Raw genomic sequence first — 22,292 nt, 5'->3', positions numbered from 1 at the left:
GGCGCCAAGCGCTTGGTGATCTTTGCCGACACGTTTATTCTGCACGCTGATTGGTTAGAATTGAAAACTCAAAATCATTTGTTGTTTGTATGGTCGGTCGGACATTTAAAAAAGGTGGCGGTAAAATATTGCCAGACTTTGAACCCGGGACATGGAGGCCAAGCTCCAGGCGTGGAGGGAGCAGAAGCGGAAGCGGGAGGAGGCCGCGCGGAACCGGTGCGTCCACATGCTGCTTGCGTCTACCTCAACCATCGCTCTCCATGTAGGGCCGCTCCTCCGTCCAAGAAGCAGGTCCCGGCGAGGAATCTGGGGCCTGCAAAGCAAGCGCGCTCCAAGGTGCTCGTGGCCAAGGCGTCCAAGACGGCGCCACCAGCCCCGTCGATCGAGGTGACGAGCGTACCCTCGGCCAACGCGCGCGAGGCGAAGGACGATGCAACACCCGTCGTGGCGGTGGCCATCGTTCCCGAGCCTACGCCTCCTGCCCTTGTGAACGACGCCCCTGCCAGATCTGGATCGTCCTCGCAGTCGTCGAGTGCATCTTCCTCAACAACCGACGTCTACCGAAGCGCGTCCCAGCGAGCACCATCTGCCACCGCGTCGCCATTGCGGCGGGTCTCGAGCAGCTCGACGTCGTCGCCATCGACCTCGTTGACCAAGTCGTTTGAGCGCAAGCGCTTGTCGACGTCGTCCTCGTCGTCGATGACAGGACCATCCAAGACGACTTCGCCGATCGTATCGACCCCGTCCTTTGTTGCGCCTCCCGCCCCCTCCGTCATCCAGCGACGTGTCAGCATGGATCAGCTTCGACCCAAGCCCATGACCCAGGTCGAAGATCGACGAGCATCCGTGGCCAACCCACTCAAGCCGCACCACCGACGCGTCTCCAACCTCGGTGCCGGCCCTCTCCGTGTGCTTGCAACGCACCAAGACAGCGATTCGGATGAGAGTAGTGACAACCAACCCGCGTCGCGCTCGAGCGGTGGCGAGTCAACCGCGCAGCCCTCTCCGTGGCAGAGCCGCCCAGCCTTTACAAGCTTGGCGCGCCGGACGTCCTTGAGCCGCTCGTCTATTGAGCGGCAATCGATGGACGCGCCGTCAGTCTCGCTTGCCCCGCGTACACGGTACATCCTCACGTCCTTTCGCCATCCCGCGTGATGATCTTCATACGCATGGTACATGTAGGAAATGGACACGCGACGACTTCAAGTTTACAGACAAGAAGCTTGGCTTTGGCAAGTTTGGGTACGTCTACTTGGCGAGACAGAGAACGGCCGCCGAGAAGGAGGTCGCCCTCAAGGTTGGTCATCCCATCTCGGTGGTCGACGTGCGCACATGTCGTTAGGTGTTGACCAAGCTCCGTCTCGACGATGCGGGCATGCAAAGCCTGAAAATGGAGGTCGCGATCCAGGTACGATCAATGACTTGATTCAGCTTGAACTTCAACGGCGCCCCGGTAGTCGCGCCTCTTGCACCCCAACATTCTGCGCCTGTACGGCCACTTTCACGACGACGCACTCCTCTACTTGATCCTCGAATACGCGCCCCGCGGGACGCTCCAGAAGCTTTTGGCCGACCAACCGAATGGCAGCTTTCCTGAGGCCACGGCTGCCCACTATATTTATCAGGTTGCGTGCGCGCTCAAGTACCTCCATGAGCGGCATGTGATCCACCGCGACATCAAGGTACGCTTCCACCGTACTATGGGTCGCTCGAAGCCATTCTCGTTGGTGACGTAGCCCGACAATCTCTTGCTCGGTCCCGAAGGTGGCATCAAGGTCGCCGACTTCGGTCTCGCTGCCCACGCGCCACCTCCCGATACCCGTCGCCGGACATTCTGTGGCACGCCCGAGTACATGGGCCCCGAAATCGTGTGTCGCGGCGAGTACGGCTGCGAGGTCGACATTTGGAGCCTCGGCGTCCTGGCGTACGAACTCCTCCTTGGCCAAACCCCATTCCACGGCGACGTAAAACCTGCGTTTTGTCTACACCTCCCCAACTCTGTGTAGGACGTGTTTGCCAAGATCGCTGCGTGGTACGAACAAGACTGCCCGCCCTTTCCACTGTACGATGCGTCATGACGACGACCATGTAATGGGCTCTGTAGACTGCTATCGAGCCCGACGCTATCGACGACTGCTAAAGACTTTGTACACGGCCTCCTCCGGCCCGTGGAGCTCCGGCGGTCCCTCGACGACGCACTGCAACACGAGTGGCTTCGACCCTTTCGATAAAACGAGACTAAGATCCAGTAATGTGATCACGGCAACGAGACGAGCGATTGGCAGTCGACGGGCACGGCCGCAAGCAGCCCTTTTCCTTCGAGCCACGAGCGGCTGAAGAGGCGAGACTGGTACCGCGCGGCGCTGTCGCAGAGGATCGTGACGACAGTATGGCCAGGTCCCATGGCCTTGGCAACGTCGACGGCTGCCGTCACGTTGAGGCCCGACGACGCGCCGACAAAAATACCTTCGTCCTTGAGCAGCCGGTAGACCTGCACTCGACAGTCAGCTTTGCAGTTCCAGGACTGTGGTCCAAGTACCATCTCAATCGACCGGTGGTCCTCAATGTGCACTGCGTCATCGATCGGCGCCCCGCGGAGGTTCTCGGTGACGCGGCCTTGACCGATTCCTTCGGTGATGCTGCCATTGCCCGTGCGCTCGAGGACATTGTCATGCACGTGGCGGTACAACACGCTACCGGGCGGGTCCGCCAGTACGATGCGAACCCCCGGCTTGCGCTCCTTGAGGTACAGCGCCGTACCTTGACAACGTTCGGCGTCAACTTGTGATGACTGCGTCCGGACGTACCTGCCAGCGTCCCGCCTGTGCCCGTCGCGCACGTAAAGGCGTCGACGTCGCCTTGCGTCTGCGCAAAAATCTCGGGGCCCGTCGTCTCGAAGTGGGCGAGTCGGTTGGCGACGTTGTCAAACTGGTTGGTCCAAACCGCTAGTTCGTGGTCATCCCAGATATGAGTGTGTAAGGTGTCGTACCGTTGGGCAGGCTCTCGGCGTACGCGCGCGCCTGGTGGTTGTAGTTGAGCGGGTCGGTGAACGCCACCGCGGGCACGGGGCGGACGTCGGCGCCGAGGATGCGCAGCGCCTGGATCTTCTCGGCGCTCTGCGTATCCGGCATGTAGATGACGCAGTTGTAGCCCTTGGCGGCGCAGACGTGGGCGAGGCCAATGCCCGTGTTGCCGGCCGTGCCCTCGACGACCGTGCCCCCTGGCGCGAGAAGCCCGGCCTTCTCTTGGCCCTCGACCACGTAGAGCGCTGCCCGGTCCTTGACGGACCCGCCGGGGTTCATGAACTCGGCCTTGGCGAGGATGTTGCAGCCCGTGAGCGCGCTCAGCGACCCGAGCTTGATCAAGGGCGTCCGCCCCACGGCGCGGAGGAAGCCGTGCGTGATGCCCGAGGCCATGCTGATCCGACTTTGACCTTTATCCGGATACGCCGCCGAGAAACTTGAAGTTGGTTCACTGCAAGCGCCAGAAGGCAATGCTTGGGACGACAACGTGGGCTACGTCGTGTCTTGGGCTCCAAGTCTGCTACTGCGTGACGACGGCTAATCACGTGTGGCGGCAGTGGCGGTGTGCAGCCAGCCGAAGCCGTGCTCGAATCAAACGAGATTGCCGCATCTCTGGACCGCGTGACGTGGCAGCGCTGTGAAGCTGTATGCGAATCGCTGCGTCGACAGAGAGGGCTTTTGCGTGCTTCGAGTTGGTGCGGACGTGTCTGTGGTCGTACAGTGCTGCAGTGGTGTCGTGCCAGCGCCAACGGTTCGAGTTTGTCTGATCCACATCTTGCCGAGACTTGTCTTCGTGATGTGAGGGGTGTGACTTTGATGCCGGCGCAGTCGCAGCCTGTCTGCCGCTCGGGCTTGGTCCAATGCTGTCAACGTCCGTGGACTGCCCGTCGGCAATGCGACTCTGGCGACAAGACGTGAGAGGCAACTACTGCACGAAAATACTCTCAGCAACACGGTGTCGCTGAGCCCGCCCATGAAATCAAATCGATCGGTGAATGGATTATAGATACTAGTAGATGAATAGTTGGATAGATAGATAGGTGGATAGTAGCACGACGATAGTTGTTTGTGGGCGTCACAACCCGCTCGGTTCAAAATTCCTTGTCGGGTATGGCGCGAAGGTATTTTAATAGCGTCCTCGTCACTTCACATAGAGTCAACAAGATAAACTATAAAATGAGCAAACAGCTGTGTGTTCATTGGCTGAAAACCGAATATTCAAACTGTACCGGCGCAAATTCGCTTTGGCGACGACGCGGACGACGACCCTCGGTACGACAACGACCATAGCTGCTCTCTGGCGATGGCTGTCGCCCATGCGCCTGGCGGTCACCGCCTGCGCATGCGGCAGACTGCGATGCATCGGCGTAGCGCCCTGCCATGGCATGGGATGGCTCATGGAACGGCGACGATTAGGTCCGTGCTTCGCCCCACATGGACCCCATGTACGCAGAGGATCCGGTCTTGGAGACGGACGACGAGCACGACATGGAAGACGACCATGTCGCTGCGCGCATGGCCCATGAGACCGTTGAGGCGCTCTCTGAAATGGGCTGTCGCCTTGTCTGCATCGACTTTGATGCGACATTTGTCAAGGTGCACACCAACGGCGAGTGGTCTCAGTCGGCTGACGAACTCGCGCTCCAAGTCCGGTACGAGTGACACGAGTCCATGCCGCATTCATCATGATGGCGTCATCTAGGGCGTACTTTCGGTACCTCTGCCCGCTCTTGACCGAGAAGAGCCAGCTGACCGTCGCGCTCGTGACCTTTTCGCCGCAGCGCGACCTCATTGAAGCGGTCTTGCAGCTGTGTTTTGAGCCGTCTGTTGCCGGTGCGACTAGAGCGCTGTTATCAACGCACATCGGACCTCATGCCTCAATGTATTGTAGAGAAGATTGTCCTTCGCTGCAACGACAGTTCATGGACGCTCCAGGCGTCGGACGCCGAGACGTTTACCGGTATCGATGCGCATCATCTGCATCTCGACCGAAAAAACAAAGTGTCGTACGTCGTGTCGGCGGGCCTCGCCGCCTGCAAGTCCCAGCAGTCCGACCCCGCCAACTACTTCCTCCTGCACGAAGCCATCAAGAGCGCCGACGTGCTCCTCATCGACGACTGCCCAGACAATGTCACAATCGCCTCCCAGTGCGGCATCCCGGGCCTCCATTTTGAGCCGGCTTCGTTCCGAGAGCGACTGCTGGCGCTCGACAAGCAGCAGCCGTCGCGGCTGCGCCGGCAAAAGCTCGCAAAAGCACTCAGCCGGCGACTGCAACAGCCCGTGACGCTGCAAATCGTGTGCGCGTCGCCGACCAAACCGACCAAGCCAACGGGCCGGACCCGCATGGGCTTTTGCACGCCGTCGCCCGTGACAAAGCTCAAGGTCACGTCGCGCGTCGGCCGGCCGCGCTCGAAACGCTGCACGAAATTTCGCATTTTGCCCGAGCGCGTGGCCATGAAGGACGAAGGCGCGTCCGACACGAGCTTCTCGCTGCCGTCCGTCTTGACGTGGAATGCAGCCGAGGCAGAATGAGAATACTTGTGCATAGAGTATAGACCGATAGAAGAATACCATGCTAGTCTAGTCCACCCAACCAAATGGTTTTGTCACCAACTATTGGGCGGGGTCCTGAGAGCACGTTGACCGCTAACCATTGCTGATCGGTCGATGAGCTAGTCGTTCGGTTACACATCAACCGGGTGATGGCGATGATGGGCGCCAAGAAAGAGACCATTCAGTGCACATGTAGTGGGGTGGCGCTTGGAGACGCGACGGGGCGAGTGGCGATACATACTCGGGACTCGTCATTGTCCTATATTTATAGTCCTATACGAGCGCCGTGCTTCGCTGAGTTTGGCTCGTAGGCCGCAAACTTGTTTCGATCGAATGGAGCCGTGGTGGAATCTCAGCTCGCGGCTCAGCTGAGCGATCATTCCTCCAACGTGCTGAACTGCGTCAAGCTGTCAAGAACGAGGCAGCGAATCTCGTTGGCTTCGCTTCAATCCCTGGTCGCCGCTTCTATTTTACGGACTCCAACAACAAAAGTTGATGGTTCTCTTGGGCACAAGGTGCGACTCTGTCGGCGCGCCATTTTTGCGTCCCAAAATATCGAAATATCGAAATATCGAAATATCGAAATATCGAAGAGCTGGGTATCGAAATAGTGTGAAACATCAATGCACATTAACACAAGGCCGGACTTTCACGAACACACCATTTTAGGCCTAAAAACTCGAACAGCTTCGACACGAAAGGTAGTCACGAGCTTCGAGCGATGGGAAGAGCTGTAGCAAGCGCCGTCCACTGCCTCGAAGCGAAATATTCAAGCGCAGTAGCCGCCCGCGACGGAGTTTCATGCCTGCTGGCAGCGGATGCCACACCAAACTCCACCCGGCGCAGCTGCCCCTTGGCGCCAGGACCAGCGTCGTCAGGGGCATTCGAAGTCTCCGCGACACGCGCCACTGGAAAGGCCAAGCAAATGTGAACGCAGAACGCAGCTGCATTGCACCTTGGTCTCACGTTTTCCCAGAGTTGCAGCCATACGTCCAAAACCTTGGTACTCAGCCACACCAACGCGCAGCAGAGAAGAGAGGCAGCGCGGTGCTGAGCTGATTCGCTTCGTGCGATGCGCTAAACCAAGGCGCGAGCGTAGACACGCTGCAGCGACAGCCAGCGACACGGAATAATGATGGCTAGATTTCTTCGACACGGCCGTCAAAGCCATCGAATACATCTTTCTGGGGCGGGGCCTGGCGCCGTGGCGCCCGCGGGCGTTCGTAGCCGTGGTGCGGCGGCGTCTCGTGCTGCGGCGGTCGTGGCATCTGGTCAAAGCCGCCAAACGGGCCAGTGCCGCCCATCATACCGCGGAAGAAGCCGTCCATCGCCTCAAACGGATCGTCGCCCATCGAAAAGGCCGGGCCGTCGCGTCGGCGAGGGCCAAAGTGGCGGAACGGGTCGTCCGCGACAGTGTTGTTGTCGTCGGCGGCGGCGCCCTCTTCCTTCGTACTCGAATTAATGATGAGCTCCTTTGGCTTGCCTGGGCAGCAGCGATAGATCTTGCGGATTGTCTCGCATGTGCGATCGCCGTTGACGCTGCGGCAGGCAGTCGAGAGGCTCGTCGTGTAGTTGCACTCGGGGTGCTCGGCGCGGTCTTTGGCGAGCACCTCGTCGTCCGTCATGTTCTCGAAGCCCTGAAACGACAGTAATTCGCGTCGTACACGAATACAGCTCTACTTGCTCACACTATTGGATAGTCGTGAGTAATTCGCGAAATAGTGTATATATGAGATTTTCGAACGTAGCGCGCACGTCAAAGATCTGAGTGCGTCCGCTCTCTGCAGCCGCGCGGGGGCGTCTTGTGTGCGACGCGCAGCACGCCAGTCGGCAGCTTCAACGATCCCGTACACAGTATGTAGGAAGCATTATCAATCCAGCATCGAGTGATAGCTCCCGCGCCGCTTTCTATGCCGAGCAGCGTGCATCGCGTGGGGATTGGCTGAAATGGCCAGCATTGCTCACCACTGATTGGCGTAGCGCGCGCCAATCCCATTGCAGTCTGCAAGTACCTTATCGATCTCCGCCGACAACGCGCGACCTGGAGAGTCGGCCGCCGCTGCGCCGCCTTCTATCTGCACGAAGCTGGTCGTCGTGCTTCTATTCCAGCGACACGCTGGCGCGTATATACCATGTACGCAGCTAGTACTGTTTTCAGTATGGAAATGCGTTGCAGGCGCGACACGGCTTCAACGTTCGACCTGAGTCGGCTCCATGACACCAAGTCGTCGCACTAGCAGTTTAGCGCTCCATACGATATCGCACATGCACCATCATCTACAGTGTACGGCGCGGTGTCCCGTGGAAGCGTGTACGGAGCCTCCACCAAAGCTACTGCGATAAGAACTGCGCCAGTTGCCGCCCATCCACATCCTTGTCGCACGACTCGCGCTGTCGAGGGCCGCTCCATCACGCCTCGTCTTGGCCGCGACGAGCTACCTTTTCTCCATCTTCTGCGTTTGTGGTACCTGGTACTTGCACTCGACAGCCACCACCCATCGCTCTCCTACGTTTCAACAAGAGGAAACCACGCTACGAGTCGAACCTTGCAGCGCGCGTTCTCTGCTACGTCCTGTTGGACGTCCGATGGCGCGAGAAGCCTTCCACGCCTGCGTGTGGATCGCAACAGGCGCGTATGCCGGATACTCGCGGAGGTATCCGGTGAGTCGGTTCCGGATACCGTCCGGATAGCAAGATTTGGGTGGCAAACGGCGTTGGTCACGCAACGCAAATGAAGATCGTCGCAGCTGGAAATAGCTGGCACATTGGCGTATTTCCTCATGAACAGCAAGGTACGAAGCCTCCGATGGGCGCTTCGGCCACTCAGGCTGCCACGTAGATCCGCGTCTTAGTCCGCGTCCGGCCGCAGCTCCCGTCCGAGAAGAGCCACTCGTCCCGGACGCTGCAGTGGGACGACCACATGGTGCGGCTGCGCCTCAACAACGCATCGCCCGAGAAGACGTATCGCTTCGACCATGTCTTGGGTCCAAAGTCCAGCCAAGAGGACATGTACGACGCTGCCGGCGTCCAGCAGTCGATCGCGAGCGTCCTCGAAGGGTACGCCCACGAGGCTGCGATGCACGTGCGTCATGCCCCTTGCGTAGGTACCACGCGACGCTGTTTGCGTACGGCCAAACAGGCTCGGGCAAGACGTTTACGATGGAAGGCTACTCGTACGAGGTTCGACGATCGCGATCCTCTTTGGCGATCGTTCAAGCTTCCGCATGCCTAGCGCTCCAACAGCACGGCGAGCCGCGAGCGTGTCCAGTCGCGGGCCAACGTGGCTGTCAGCTCGTCGCGCATCGGCGTACGTTCTTTGCGACCAACCGTTCGTCCTCAGCAGTGCTGTCTCGCGTGTAGATCATTCCGCGTGTGATCATCAACCTCTTTGACGCGATCGACACGGCGTCGGTGGTCCAGGTACTACTGACGACCCTTCGTCGACCAGCAGACAGGCTCAATGCGCACTAGAACAAGACGTACCGCGTCAAGTGTTCGTGCGTCCAAATCTACAACGAACAAGTCCGCTTCGTCCTCTCGCACCCAGCACCTCATGGATCCTCATTAGATCCTCGACCTCCTCAACCCGGCGCCAACGCTCCACAACCAAAAGTACAGTATAGAGCGCTCGCCCAGCGCTCACGTCTGGTTCTGGTAGCCGCTGCCTGCGCCTGCGCTGGTCGCCCGACCACGAGTTTTACGTCGAGGACCTCACGATGGTCGACTGCACCTCGGCCGCCGACGTACGTTTGCATCCGGGAGGTTCTGGACGAGTGACGGAGGAGACTAGATGATGGCGGTCTTCCACGACGCAATCAAGCAAAAGATCATGGCGACCACCAACTTGAACGCGTCGTCGTCGCGCTCGCACTGTATCTACACGCTCTACATCGAGTCGAGCGACGCCGAGAACCCGGGCGTGGTCACGACGACCAAGTTTTGCCTCGGTACGCCCATGCAAGGAGCTACGTGTCTTATCCGCAGCATGGCTAGTCGACTTGGCCGGCTCGGAGCGCATCATGAAGACGGGCGCCAGCGGCGTGACGCTGCAAGAGTCGATCGGCATCAATAAGTCGCTCTTCGTACTGCGCCAAGTCATTCAGATCCTCAGTGACGAAGCCAGCAACAACAACCCCAGCAACTCGGCGCTCGCCAAGACGCACGTGCCCTACCGCGACTCAAAGCTCACGTCGCTCCTCAAGCACAGGCACGCGCACCAAAAACACGCATATCAAGCAGCTCATCCTCCTCTTTTTTCGGCTAGTTTGGGTGGCAACTCGATCACCATCATGGTTGTCTGCCTCGCGCCCAGCGATCTCTGCTTTGAGGAGAACCTGAGCACCCTCCAGTACGCAGCGCGGGCCCAGGTACCGCCACATGTAGAGCGACGCGCGGGTCCTTAGCCGCTCCGTAGTGCATCTCCAACACGCCCGTCAAGAACGCCGACACCCAAATGCTCCTCGTGCAGCAGCTGCGGGACCAGATCAAGCTCCTCACCCATCAACTCCACGACGTACGACGCCCTTTGCTACTGCTCTGTCCCATGCATTGCGTCTAGGCCAACACGACCATCGAATGGCTCAAGAAGCAAGGGCCGTCGACGTCGTCCGTGGACAAGGGCCGCCGGACCAGCAACAACAACGTGCTGCGCCGAAGTCTCCTCGACAACCAGAGCGAGGACGACGGTCCGATCAGCGTCTTCAGCGACGACGACACGGAGCTCGACGACGACCTCGACCTCACGAGTCCGTCGCCCGTCGCGGTTGTTGCGCCATCGCGCAAGGAAAGCCGAAGGCCGTTGCCGCCGACCCGCCACTCGACCTTGTTCTACGCCCCCGAGGCGCCAAAAGAGTACCTCTTCCGCGACCCGGGCATGATGCTCCCGGGCTTTGGGGGCATCTCGTCCATGCTCGAAGTGAGCTTTGGCTTCCTGTGGACCTAGTCTCCATCTCCTAATGCTATGTTATATATATGAATCGTAAGCTATGGTATTAGGGCATTACGAGAGCCGCTTGGCCTTGGTGCGCGTGTTCTTCATCAAGCTCAGGTGCATAAACTCCGTGTTGTACTGCATCGTGTCGCGCAAGAGCGCTTGGAGGTCGTCACCGAGAATGTCGAGTTCAAACCCGCGCTCCGACTGGTTGGTCCACTTGTCCACCTCGTCCCGCACCTTTTGCACCAACCTAATCAATGAAAAATGTCTCATAACCCAGAGTCAAAGTAGTGCTCGTACTGGGGGTATTTCTTGGCCGCCGTCTTGCGAAACTTCTCCTCGTCGAGCAGCCGCAGCGAGCTCCCGCGACGGTCCAAGAGCCGATCGCTGTCGCTGGCCGCGGCTTCAAACTCGTTGATCTTCTTGTTGTACTCGCGAATCTAGACGCGCACTTGATACAAACTTGATACAAAATTGCGTGCACGTACCTGGGCCACACACTTCATGATGCTGCTCAGCGAGTCGAGCCGGACCTTGGCGTCTTCGAGTACCGTCTGCACGCCCTGGAACGACGCCAACTCCATTTGGAGGTCGTCGAGGAGCGTCGGGCGAAGCGCCATGGCGAGCTCAGCGCCCAGACTGTCGTGGTACGGATCCAGCGAGTGCAACAGGTCCATCGTCTCGGGCCGGTCTTCGTCCGACGTCGCATACGGCTGCGCTTCGTGGTGGTAGTGCGTCAAGAGGTTGCGCTCGTTCAAAAAGAGCCGCCGGTCGCGCGACCCAACAAGAAAGTCCATGCGATCTTGGACGTCTTCAATGCCAAAGCTGTCGAGCTCGTCCTCGAGGAGACGCAAGTTGCCGCACACAATGCGCCGCACGCGCAGCGCCCAGAGCGCCGTCTGCTCGCACAGCCGCGACATGGACGCATTCGTAACGTGGCGGTCGTGGCGGTGGAGTTTCGGCGGCGACTTGGCCATGGGCAGCTGCGCCAGCTTTGGGCTCTGCGTCACCGTCGCGTTGTACAGCGCCTCTTCCTTGGACCACATGTCATGGATCGCGTCATGAACCTCCAAGCGCGCTTGCCGAATCAAGTCGAGACTACCGACATCTGTGAGTCTTCTCACCCTCCTATAGTACGACTACCTCGTGCAGAGCGTGTGCATGTAGCAGAGGCCTTGGCTGGAAATGTCCATCGAGCCACCTACCCATATCGACATGAGAAGCCAGCGTGAGAAGGGACCGCTACCCGTGTTGAAGAGGCGCTGCAAGAGGTTCTCGGGCGAGAATGGAAATGACAAGGTCGCGACGACCGCGTCGCTCACGGCCGTAATGTCGGCCGTCGTAAACTGGAGCTCGAGATACAAGTCGCGCGTCTTGTGCATGCACATTTCCAAGTCGCGGCATCGCGAGTCCTTCATTTGCTGGAGGAGCTCCAGCAGCGTCATGTCTTCTTGCATGTTGAGCTCATGGAGCGGCAACGTGCCTTCGAGCAAGAGTTGCTTCGTCAACTGCGCGAGCTCGTCCGCATTCTCTTCGCCAATCGAATCAAACATCGCAAAGACGCACATGTCGCCATGGAAGCGCTGGAGCGTCTCGGCAATGTCCTTCTGGAGCTTCGACTGCTTGTCAATGAGGCTCAGCCACACCGCGCGCTCCATGCCGAGCGGCACCGGCACCGACGTGCCCATTTGGAGCTCGTCGCACATCTCCGACGCAAGCTTGAGGTTGCGCAGTCGCGAGAGCACGCGCGCTTCAATCGTCTTTTCCAAATCGCGCAAAATGAGTTGGCACTGCTGCACTTGGATCGTCAGCGGCATCTTGGCGGGGAAGTCGAGGCGCGACGTCGTCCCGAGCGCCTTGTCGCAGAGCATCACTTGCTGCACAATCGCCTGCAGCGCCGTGTGGCTCTCTTGCTTCATCGCGAGGAGGCGGTCGAGGTCCTGTTGGCACTTGATAGCGAGCTCCTTCATCTGGATCTCGCGCTCGCCTTCCTGGAGCCCCAGCTCCTCCATGAGTTCTTGGCATTTCTACACGGATCCATCCGTCGACCACAGTCAAGTGCACCAACGACAACGTACGTGGACGGCCGAGAAGGCCACTTCGCGCCGCTGCAAGTCGTCGATTTGGCTCGTGAGGTCGTCAATTTGCTTGCGCGCGTCCCGCAGTTCGTCCTGCAGCTCGTCCCACTGCGTCTGCGTCACATTGCACTCTTGCTCCTTTTGCAGGCTGATCCACGCGAGCTTTTCTTGCTCGTGGGCCACCTTGATCGCATGCAGCTGTTGCTCGTACTCTTCGCGGACGAGCGCGACCGACGACGACGTCAGCGAGGCCCCGAGTCGCGTCGGGCTCGCTTCGGTCGGTCGCTTGCGCGTGTCGGCCAAGTGGTATTGCATGCGCTCGCTGTGCTCGAGCGCCAATATCAGCTGCGCCACGAGGTCCCGGACGGTCGCTTCGTCCGTCGGCACGAGCTGCGTGAGGTCCGTCGCCGACTCCATGTGCTGCAGCGTGTCGCTCGCGAGCTGAATGCCATTTTCAATGCGCGTCAGCGCGAGGCGAATGTCGTCCTGGGCCTCTTTCGACGCGCCGCGGTTGAGCATCTGCGTCAAGAGCGTCGTGCGCTTTCGCAGCGACTCCATCAGCGTCGCTTCCGTGTCTTCAAACGTCAGCCGCGTCTAACCACGCATGATGCATCGTTTGGTACACTTCAATAACCGTACTTGGATCGTGTCGAGGATGTGGGCCATGTGAGCTTGAAGGGCCGGCGACGCTTCGGGCAAATGCGGTGGATGTCGCTCGAGCCAGTTGAGCGCCAACTGCTCGCTAATCGTGAGCTGGCGGACCATCTTCTTGACCGCGTCGGCGCCAAAGTGCAGCTACACCGTCCATGGCTTTGGAGGGTTCACAACACGACGCTATACCTCGAGGTCGGCAAAGTAGTCGAGCGCACCCAAGTGGTTCCACTTGGCGCACGCTTGCGGAAAGTCACGGTACCGCTGAATGTCATTGTCCTTGAGCTTGACCGTGTACTTGCAGTGCTGCTCTTGCTTGTGCAGCCGCTCCTGGAGCTTCTGGAGCTCAGCGTCGGCTTCGCGCACGCGATCTTGGGCATCTTGGGCGCTATCGGCACATACCAGAGTCATTCGCGAGCTCTCAAACGGTGTGGGTACCGTTCTTGGGTGTAGGCGAGCACGGTTGCGACCTTCTTGTGGGCTTGGAGCTGCGCGCTAATCTCTCGCAGCGCTTCGTCGACCTTGGCGCTGTTGGTGTTGCTCAGCTTTTCCTGCTGAAGCGCGTTCAGCTGCTGCATCCACGTCTCGACCGCGTTGGATTTGACTTGCGCTTCGAGCGGTTTGGCTTGCTGGCGCAGCGTGTTCCAGCGCGCCGTCTCGCGCCGCTTCTTGAGCTGCCACGCTTGCATTTGGCACTGAATGTCCACTTTCGCTTGCTTGTAGTCCGACAAGACCGCCTCCTTCTCGAGACAGCACTCGAGGATGCTCAAAATACCGGGAATCACGGTCGGGTCGACACCGTCGTCGTCGTCATCGTCGTCGCTCGTCGTATCCTCGTGCGGCTCGTCGCCCTGCCCGTGCGACACCCGTGACGCCGCATGCGTCAGCAGCGCGGTCGGTGCAAACACGCCGTCGCTCGCGTTCAACTGGAGCTGCTTGAGAAAGTGCTGAATCTTGGCGTCTTGCAGGAGCAACTCAATCTTGGCCGCGCGGTCCGGTGCGTTCGGGTCCACATACAGCGTCTTGACGAGCTCCCGCTGGAGCACGCCAATGTACGCATGCAGGCTCGTGAGCTCCGCCGACCGCGGGTCGAGGTTTTTGACCGCCTAGGACCGAGAAGGGACTATTGAGCCGTGTATTTCACGGTACAGAATCCACCTTGTTCTGAATGTTGCGGGCCCGGTTGGCGTACTGCAGCGTGTTGAGACTCTCGGCAGCGTTCGACGTGGCGGGCGACACGCAGGCTCTGTGCAGCACCTTGGGCTTCATCGATATAAATATATCGGAAAACGTACACAAAGAGCGTCCGACTGTTGCCGCCGAGCGCGTCTTGGAGCAGGCGCGTGAGCTTGGACGAGCGGTACGGTACGAACGCGGCCGTGTCCGTGCGCTTTTGGTTTTGCTCGTCGCCGAGCGCGTTGATGACGTTGCCGAGCGCGAGGAGGCCGACTGATGGTGCATGAGACTCGGCCGTGCATCGAGATGCTTACCGTTGATCTGGATGCCTTCCTTCATGCGTTGTCCGTCGGCCAAGGTCTTTTTGAGTCTACTTGAGCGTGAGAAGAAGGAGCAACGACGATGGAACGCGACCGTTCGCTGCCGGCCAAGTCGACAAACGTCAATTTGGAGATGGTTGTCATTGTGTCGACAAACGACTTGTCCTCGGGCGTCGCTCGCTTGGTCTTCTGCACGAGCGTCAACGTGAACACAGCGTGGGACCGACTTGAGACGTCGTTCATCTCGGTGCTGCCCGTGATGCGCGTCAAGCAGCCGACACGGAGCTGTTCGAGTGCATCTTCGGGCGTCGTGACAGTCACCTAGGTACCTGTTGTAGCGCTACAAGACAGTAATCGCAGTGAGTACCTCGCGCGCGCCTTGGACAAAGACGCCGGAGCGATCTTGGCGCAAGTGCAACGCGTGCTTGACGGCCTTTTTCGAGGTCGTGAGCGGCAGAAGCAGATCGTGGATGTCTTCGCCGTAGATCTCGAGAAACGAGACCGACACGGTGGCTTCGTCTTCGATCGCAATGCGCGCAAAGACGTCGTGGAGCATGCGCGGGAGCAGGCCCCACTCGTCTTCGTCTTGGTTGCTCAGACCGCTCCCGATCGTGTGGGACTTGCCGCTGGCCGTCTGCCCGTAGCCCAAGACGGTGATGTTAAAGCCTATATCGCATGTTCATGTTCCCATGTTGCCAATACAGGCCATGGTTCCTCGCATACCATTGAGAAAGTGGTCGATCTTGGGCTACAGAGGACGATGGCTCAGTTGTCGCCGCTGCAGCACAAGCATCGTACCTGCAGCGTCTCTTCGTACATCTGCGCCTGCGAGCAGTCGGGCCCAAGGACATGGTCAAAGTAGAACTGGGCCGTCGAGTTGGGCGTTGCGATCTCGATCGCCCGGCGGTCCCGGTCCATGCTCATGGAGCCGACGCCCTCGGGGCTGCGCAGGAGCTCCTTGGGTAGGAACGGCCGGACGCGGACCGCGACCTCGACGCATTGGCCGCCCCGCGGAGCGCCGCCCGTTGCGCTGCTCATGGCGAACCCGGTCTTTGTCCCGTCGAAAGAGTGGAAATCCCATCCCACAGCGTATTTTTATTCCGCAATCTATTTCCAGGCCGGCGGTTCCATACAAATACGTTGATATTATTAAAATGAATTTCCAGCCGAGAAATGGCCAATCACAGCGCGGGATCCTGTCGCTGCCGCGTCGTGATGGCCATCGCCCGCAGCAAACGAGGTCCAAGATGCGACTTCCACCGAGGTAGACGTCCAAGATGAGGTCGCTGGACGAGACTGCTTGGTGCGATCGTCGCACGTACGATGGACGGTCGCCAGGAAAGATATCGTCGGCCAACATTCTGCTAAGATCGCAACGCTGTCGATATGCGGATGGGGCGCAGAGTGGACCTCAGCCTCGACGCCGGATGCGATGATCCGCTCTACTGAGTATGGTCGACAACGCATGGGTCAAGACCCATGACAACGGTAGTCGGCGCTCGTGGCTTGCCGTGTAAAGTGGTCGTAATTCCAGTGCTTGAGTGGTCGGGATGGCCGACGATTCCAGCTCTCTCGACTGGCCTCGCTCTGATACATTTTGAGCCCAAGCTACATTGACTTGGTAACTACACTTGATAGCAGTCGCCGAGCGAGACGCCAGTCTCCTGCTTCTGTGCATCACATATGCACTTACACTGTTCTCTGCAGAAATGACCTCGTAGTTTGGAGTGACCATACCGCTGAGCTAGTGCAACGGCAGTCGTTCGGCCTCGCTCGACGCTAGATGAATCGACGGGATCGAGACTCGAAGCGGGGACCCCACAGCGTTGGTGCACTGGAGAAGGGTCGCGATGGCTTCTTCCACCGGAATGGAGCCAGTGGCTTCGCGCAACGTCACCTCGCGACCGCCGTCGAAGCGTGGTCGGTGCTGCAATGTAGTACTGGAAATACCTTCCTGTGTGAATATACGATCACGATACCAGCGAGACTGCGCTTGCCAATCATGCAGTTAGCTCCATTCTGGTCCAAGGCAACGTCGTTAGCACGAGAGCCGTTCGATCTGAAACGAGTGGCCGCGATGCATCCACCCAGTTCCGTAGCCACATGCTCGGGTAGACGCATATATTAGTCGAGTACCAGCAGCAGCTCTACTAGCATCCATAGTCATCGCTTGCAGTATTATGCTGGCGGCTGCATTGGTGCCACGAAGGTACTGGAAGACTCAACCTACTTTCTTGAAGTCATTGAACCGACCACCTCACGTCATGGTGTGACAACCATCGCCGTCCTGCACAAGCGGGAATGTATTGAGTGCAGAAGGATGCTGATGCTACTGAAGGCGATAGCGTCGTCTAGTTAGTCGAACGCGGCGATATCTAGTCGCTGGGTTAGCAAAGAAGCGAGCGCATGGGACGTGCGCGATGTTTATTAAATGAGCGCATTTTTAAAGCCTCAAAATGCCTTCAACACCTACTTGTTGTATGCTGCTACTGGTGAATAATCTATTGTATTTCACGTTCCATGTGGCATTGTATTGAATGCAACCGCCCGGGTCCCTTGCGGGTAGGTGTTGGGACCCCCGACCGTGTGATAAAAACAGGATGATGCGACGTAATACAATCCAACATCTGCCGCAGGCGATACAAATATAGGTACAAAGATTGCATTTCTTTATTAAAATACGCAAGTAGTTGCGACGACTGTAAAATAATATAGGGCCGTCCCACTCCTTCGCACGGTGTCACTTTGTACACTGTATGGGTGTACACTGTAACACTAGGCCTTCCGCCGGCAGATCCCGTCCACGAGCGCCGAGTCCGCGGGCCATAAGCTCGCTACCCAGACCGCGCCTGCGACGACCACGACCGCGTAGGATTACCCGCGAGCAACGACTTTGACCTACCCATACGACCGACGCGACCATGCTCAAGCTCGGCCGAGGCCACGTCCAGATGCAGTACGAGCCATGCGAGACGTGCGGGAAGAGCCGAGGTACGACCGCTTCGCCTCTGCGGACGTGTAGCCCAGCATGCTCATGGGTCCTATTACCTAGTCGTGGCGCTCGATACCGCGGCCATCCCCGCTGCCCAAATTGCCCAAAATACGACGTCGGCGGCCGCCCCGCCGCCGGTCGAACGGCTCATTAGCGACATGTGCCGCTGCAAGCGCCGCCGCGTTGCGCCCCCCAAGCCTGTCGAGACGAATGACGCAGCGTCGACGCCCAAGAGCCGCGGGTCCGATGGAGGCACGCCACGCCGCCGCCCGCCGGCCACCTACGACCCCGACGACGGCGACGACGACGACGATGCGGATGGCGACGACGACGACGATGACGACGGCAAGGACGACACCTACGTCGACGACGAAGAATACACGGCGCCGCGTCGAGCCGAGGTCGGCGTCGGCGCATCGCCGGAACAGCTGGCCCGCCGCCATGTGGCACCTGCGAACGGCAACTTTTTACCCCGCTGCCTCCGCGTCCGGCTTCGCAAGGTCGACGACGGCTACACGGCGGTCCCACCGACGCTGCCGATTACTGCGCCGGCACGCGACCCGCTCATCGTCCGTCTCCACCGCATTGGCGACGGCGCGTACGTGGCGCTGGACAACTCGCAGTCCGTGGCGTCCTCGTTGCGGAAACGGCGCCTCGAGTTTGCCTCTGGTACCTCATGTCTTCTATGCCGAGCCAGCTGCCGATGACCTTCTTGCATTAGACGCTGGCGAGAGCGATAGCAGCGACAGCGGTGTGAGCAGCGGCGCCGAGTCGACCCCTTCCGCGCCGTCGTCGCCCGTGCGCAAGCCCCACCCCGAAGCCGCGATCCCCGAGAGCCTGACGCTCCAGGACCTCCCCGTGGCGCCGTGGGACCTTCGCGCCCCGGGCATGGCCAATAGAACGCAGTGCGAAGTCTGCGGCAAGAGCGGGACGCTCGCTTGCTGCGAGCGATGTCCAGCGGTGTACCACAACGACTGCCTCCCGATGGACCACCCCGTCGAGGACGTCGACCCGTGGTGGTGTCCGCGCTGCCTGCAGACTCCCATCGGCCAGCAAACGAAGGCGTGTCGGCTCTGCTCGAGCGACTCAAACCTCTCGCAGATCATCTTGTGCGACTGCTGCGACGACGAGTACCACCTGTACTGCCTCTCGCCGCCGTTGACCGACGTCCCGTCCGGCGACTGGTTTTGCCCGTTTTGCTATAGCCACAACCACGTCAAGCGGCAGTGCATCAAGAAGAAGCGCAAGGGCCGGAAGAAGAAGCGGCCACTCCAGTTCTACTACCCCTCGCTCTTGCAAGAGACGTACGAAGACCTCTCGATTCTGCACCGCGGCCGGCGCTTCCGACCGCCGTCGTTCGGCAAGCTCTGGACGGCCGACGACGACCGGAAGCTCGGCAACCACCAGAAAAAGCTCCGAACGCTCCGTGACAAGGTCAACGCGCGCAACTTTGTCAAGCCCGACTTGACGAAGCGCAACCTCCACGCCAACGCCCCGTACCTCCAAGACATCATCGTTGACAGCAAGGCGCTGACAGGCATGTTTCATATGGTCGACGCCGCCGCGGCCCGCGCGCGCAGCCGCAACGAAGGCCTCGCGCAGCAAGTGGCCGAGTACCCTCGGTGGCGCGTCGACTGGCCGCGGGCGGACGAAGCCACGGACGTGTACCTCCGGCTCTTGTCCTGTGCGTCCGACTGCCTCCAGCTGCTCGTACCGACCAAGACCGAGCCACCGCCGCGCCCCGTGCCAATAAGCTCTCAGTTCCACGCTCCGTCGGCGTTTGCCGCGCCGATTCCGAACCTGCACGCGTACGAAGCTGAGAGCCGACTGCACTTGGGCCAGCGCATCGACAAGGCCCGCGACGCGTCGCTGGATCCCTATATTCTCATGCGCATGGAGGCCCTGCGTATCAACGACCCAATGGCGCTGCACCTGCTGTTGAACTCGGACGCGTAGACATGGAGTTAGACAATCATATACGGCGTTGGATTTGTACTGGGGCGTTTTCATAGCTTCTACTACGGACTTTCCACTACCTCTAGCTAAGACGCTGTCCGTAGGAGGAGTTATAACGCTGTCGTAGGAGATAGGACGCTGTCAGCAAAGGTAGGCGATGGGCAGACGAGACGTGTTAAAACGTGTTACGACACAAAAGAGAAAGCGGTTAGATCGGGAGGCACTGCGCGTACCAGTCGGACCACTCGAAGCAGTAGCTCCCGACTTCGCAGTCGGAGGGTCCGTCGTAGTTGTTGCCGCCGCATTGGCCCCACGTGCGGACGCCGGGGAGGTCTGGGATCGGGACGCACTGCGAGTAGTACTCGTTGCTGTACTCACATGCAAAGCCTTCGGGGCAGAGCACAGGGCCGCTAAAGTTCAAGCCGCCGCATTGGCCATACCGGATTGCAACGTCACTGGGCGACGGCGCAGTCGTCAGCACAAGACCACCGACGTTGGTCGTGAGCGAAGCGGTCTCTTCGGTTGCTTTGGGAGTGGCACCCTTTGGGGCGTCCGTGGGAGCGTCGGTAGGAGCCTCGGTCGGTGCGTCCGTCGGCGCCGCTGTCGAAGCGCTCGTGGGCTCAGCCGTGGAGGCGGCCGTCGGCTCGTCAATAAGGACCTCGCCCGACTCGTCGGTCGGAGCCTCTGTCGGCTTGTCGGTCGGAGCATCTGTTGGTTCATCGATGGGTGCGTCGGTCGGCTTGTCCGTGGGAATCTCAGTCGACTCATCGGTGGGGGCCTGCGTCGGCTCATCGATGGCAGCCTCCGTCGGCTCGTCAGTGGGAAGCTCAGTAGACTCAACGGCGGGTGCATCAGTCGGCTCATCGATGGCAGCCTCTGTCGGCTCGTCTGTGGGAAGCTCGGTGGACTCGTCGGCGGGAGCATCAGTTTCATCTGTAGGTGCGTCTGTGGGGGCTTCGGTGGGTGCGTCGGTGGGAAGCTCAGTAGACTCATCGGTGTTAGCATCAGTCGGCGCATCGGTGGGAGCCTCCGTCGGCTCGTCAGTGGGAAGCTCAGTAGACTCAACGGCGGGTGCATCAGTCGCTTCATCCGTTGGAGCATCTGTGGGGGCTTCGGTGGGTGCGTCAGTGGGAAGCTCGGTGGACTCAACGGCAGGGGCCTCCGTTGGTTCATCGGTTGGCTTATCGGTGGCAGCCTCCGTCGGCTCGTCCGTGGGAAGCTCGGTGGCCTCAGCGGCGGGGGCCTCCGTCGGCTCAACGGTGGGAGCGTCAGTCGGCTCATCGGTGGGAGCGTCGGTCGGCTCATTTGTGGGGGCATCAGTCGGCTTGTCGATGGGAAACTCCGTCGGCTTGTCGATGGGAGACTCCGTCGGCTTGTCCGTGGGAAGCTCGGTGGCCTCAGCGGCGGGAGCATCTGTGGGTGCCTCGGTGGGTGCCTCGGTAGGTGCGTCGGTGGGAGCATCCGTCAGCTCATCGGTGGGTGCGTCCGTGGTCTCTTGGCGCTGGCGCAGGTATCGATGGACCACGGGTGTGCACTGGCTCAACGAAGCGCTGACGTACGTACACGCATATTGAAGCGGGCACGCGGTCGGTCCGTGGAAGCCGACGCCGCCGCACTGGCGAGGGAGCTCGGCGCTGATCATCTGCGACGCCAAGATGGCGACGAGGTACGCTGTTCGCATCGCAGCCAAAATCAAAATGACCACCGTGGGCGAAGATCGCCCGCGTCTATTTATACCGCCGACTCTTCGCGCTGCTAGGCCGGTCGTTTCCCATATCCACGTCAACGTCTCTCTGGCTCTGGTCTCCCGCTCTCTCTTGAGCAATATTGCAGCAAATAAGCCTCTCGACTACGACTGCAACCCATGGCTCTGGAGCTTAACTACAGTGCATGACAGTGTCAGCAACGACCGACATCCCTACCGGTACTTGAACGAGACGTCGGTGTGGAGGGTCGCCTTCGATTCGAATGGCGCCCCGTCACCAGAAAAAATGACGGTCCCGCCGAGTCCAATCCCACAACGTCAAACTCAAGTCGTTTCACATGGGCAAGTGGCTGCTGCGCAGAAGGTTGTCGCGGTTGCGATCTTGCGCCTGAGAGGGCGGGCGTATGCGTTACTAGAGGTTTTGATTTTGCACTGCATCGATATAAAGAGGATATGTGATGTGACCGGTTATCCGGAGGGGACCGGATAAATTGGGCGGTCGATGACTGTGATTGGCCAGTGCGTTGGCGGGTAATCTCCCGGCGGCCGCCATTGATGCCACTGTGTTGGATTCAAAGATGCAATATAAAAGATACAGTGTATTAAACACGATGCTTGAACCCCAGAGCCCCACATTGGGTACGAGGCGGTGGCGCACTGCAGAGCTTCACATAGCAGAACATCACATAGCAGGTCCTGGCGCAGGACAGCATTCCCACCGCTCAACTATCAACAAGCCACTTTCAACGTATTATATCATTTCAGATGACAGACTTTGTAAGCCCTCCCTGCAACGTTCTTCTTGGACTACAGCTGCACTGAATGCGAACGCTAACATGCTGTGCTAGATCAACTACGTATCTGGAGCTAGGCGTTCGACGCGCGCAACACTGCAGCTGCGGGCA

At 59.6% G+C, this 22,292-nt stretch overlaps 8 protein-coding genes across 10 annotated transcripts; 4 read left to right on the top strand and 4 right to left on the bottom strand.

The window, feature by feature from the left end:
- Positions 1–151: 151 nt before the first annotated feature.
- On the top strand, positions 152–2,231 carry SDRG_14147 (AUR protein kinase; the record flags this gene model as incomplete). Its single annotated transcript, XM_008620256.1, has 8 exons — positions 152–216; positions 267–1,121; positions 1,183–1,297; positions 1,343–1,408; positions 1,458–1,682; positions 1,737–1,964; positions 2,007–2,062; positions 2,105–2,231. 8 exons carry the CDS (start codon positions 152–154, stop codon positions 2,229–2,231), a joined length of 1,737 nt encoding a protein of 578 aa, XP_008618478.1.
- On the bottom strand, positions 2,211–3,456 carry SDRG_14146 (cysteine synthase). The gene is made up of 4 exons (XM_008620255.1): positions 2,990–3,456; positions 2,808–2,945; positions 2,540–2,760; positions 2,211–2,491 (listed from the first exon to the last, which is right to left on the bottom strand). The coding sequence occupies exons 1-4, from the start codon at positions 3,414–3,416 to the stop codon at positions 2,258–2,260; spliced, it is 1,020 nt and encodes a 339-aa protein (XP_008618477.1). The 5' UTR covers positions 3,417–3,456; the 3' UTR covers positions 2,211–2,257.
- A 778-nt stretch (positions 3,457–4,234) lies between these two features.
- On the top strand, positions 4,235–5,679 carry SDRG_14145. 2 transcript variants are annotated; one of them, XM_008620254.1, is made up of 4 exons: positions 4,235–4,295; positions 4,440–4,675; positions 4,726–4,856; positions 4,915–5,679. In XM_008620254.1, the coding sequence occupies exons 2-4, from the start codon at positions 4,458–4,460 to the stop codon at positions 5,553–5,555; spliced, it is 990 nt and encodes a 329-aa protein (XP_008618476.1). In that variant the 5' UTR covers positions 4,235–4,295; positions 4,440–4,457; the 3' UTR covers positions 5,556–5,679. The 2 variants fall into 2 exon arrangements, with proteins under 2 accessions (XP_008618476.1, XP_008618475.1); XM_008620253.1 differs by having other exon boundaries at positions 4,235–4,390.
- Positions 5,680–6,188: 509 nt separating this feature from the next.
- SDRG_14144 (hypothetical protein) lies at positions 6,189–7,310 on the bottom strand. Its single transcript, XM_008620252.1, has one exon. The coding sequence runs from the start codon at positions 7,199–7,201 to the stop codon at positions 6,716–6,718; it is 486 nt and encodes a 161-aa protein (XP_008618474.1). The 5' UTR covers positions 7,202–7,310; the 3' UTR covers positions 6,189–6,715.
- Positions 7,311–8,356: 1,046 nt separating this feature from the next.
- Positions 8,357–10,518, top strand: SDRG_14143 (hypothetical protein; the record flags this gene model as incomplete). Its single annotated transcript, XM_008620251.1, has 13 exons — positions 8,357–8,368; positions 8,416–8,633; positions 8,681–8,756; positions 8,809–8,883; positions 8,937–8,996; positions 9,048–9,098; positions 9,145–9,188; positions 9,235–9,319; positions 9,367–9,523; positions 9,570–9,783; positions 9,841–9,943; positions 9,991–10,089; positions 10,135–10,518. 13 exons carry the CDS (start codon positions 8,357–8,359, stop codon positions 10,516–10,518), a joined length of 1,578 nt encoding a protein of 525 aa, XP_008618473.1.
- Positions 10,519–10,535: 17 nt separating this feature from the next.
- Positions 10,536–15,793, bottom strand: SDRG_14142 (hypothetical protein). Its single transcript, XM_008620250.1, has 16 exons — positions 15,533–15,793; positions 15,458–15,482; positions 15,102–15,400; positions 14,829–15,055; positions 14,729–14,784; positions 14,534–14,687; positions 14,397–14,484; positions 13,677–14,344; positions 13,428–13,626; positions 13,227–13,382; positions 12,588–13,181; positions 11,756–12,536; positions 11,653–11,710; positions 10,998–11,607; positions 10,810–10,949; positions 10,536–10,759 (listed from the first exon to the last, which is right to left on the bottom strand). Exons 1-16 carry the CDS (start codon positions 15,770–15,772, stop codon positions 10,576–10,578), a joined length of 4,479 nt encoding a protein of 1,492 aa, XP_008618472.1. The 5' UTR covers positions 15,773–15,793; the 3' UTR covers positions 10,536–10,575.
- Positions 15,794–17,508: 1,715 nt separating this feature from the next.
- On the top strand, positions 17,509–19,734 carry SDRG_14141 (hypothetical protein). The gene is made up of 3 exons (XM_008620249.1): positions 17,509–17,725; positions 17,787–18,395; positions 18,448–19,734. Exons 1-3 carry the CDS (start codon positions 17,656–17,658, stop codon positions 19,680–19,682), a joined length of 1,914 nt encoding a protein of 637 aa, XP_008618471.1. The 5' UTR covers positions 17,509–17,655; the 3' UTR covers positions 19,683–19,734.
- Positions 19,735–19,813: 79 nt separating this feature from the next.
- Positions 19,814–21,368, bottom strand: SDRG_14140. Of its 2 annotated transcripts, XM_008620248.1 has the most exons (2): positions 20,698–21,368; positions 19,814–20,556 (listed from the first exon to the last, which is right to left on the bottom strand). In XM_008620248.1, exons 1-2 carry the CDS (start codon positions 21,361–21,363, stop codon positions 19,891–19,893), a joined length of 1,332 nt encoding a protein of 443 aa, XP_008618470.1. In that variant the 5' UTR covers positions 21,364–21,368; the 3' UTR covers positions 19,814–19,890. The 2 variants fall into 2 exon arrangements, with proteins under 2 accessions (XP_008618470.1, XP_008618469.1); XM_008620247.1 differs by having other exon boundaries at positions 19,814–21,363.
- Between the last annotated feature and the right edge of the window lie 924 nt (positions 21,369–22,292).

This window comes from Saprolegnia diclina (genome assembly GCF_000281045.1).
Source record: "Saprolegnia diclina VS20 unplaced genomic scaffold supercont1.68, whole genome shotgun sequence".
In the NCBI taxonomy this organism is placed as follows: domain Eukaryota; phylum Oomycota; class Saprolegniomycetes; order Saprolegniales; family Saprolegniaceae; genus Saprolegnia; species Saprolegnia diclina.
This window is presented reverse-complemented; position numbering and strand designations above follow the sequence as displayed.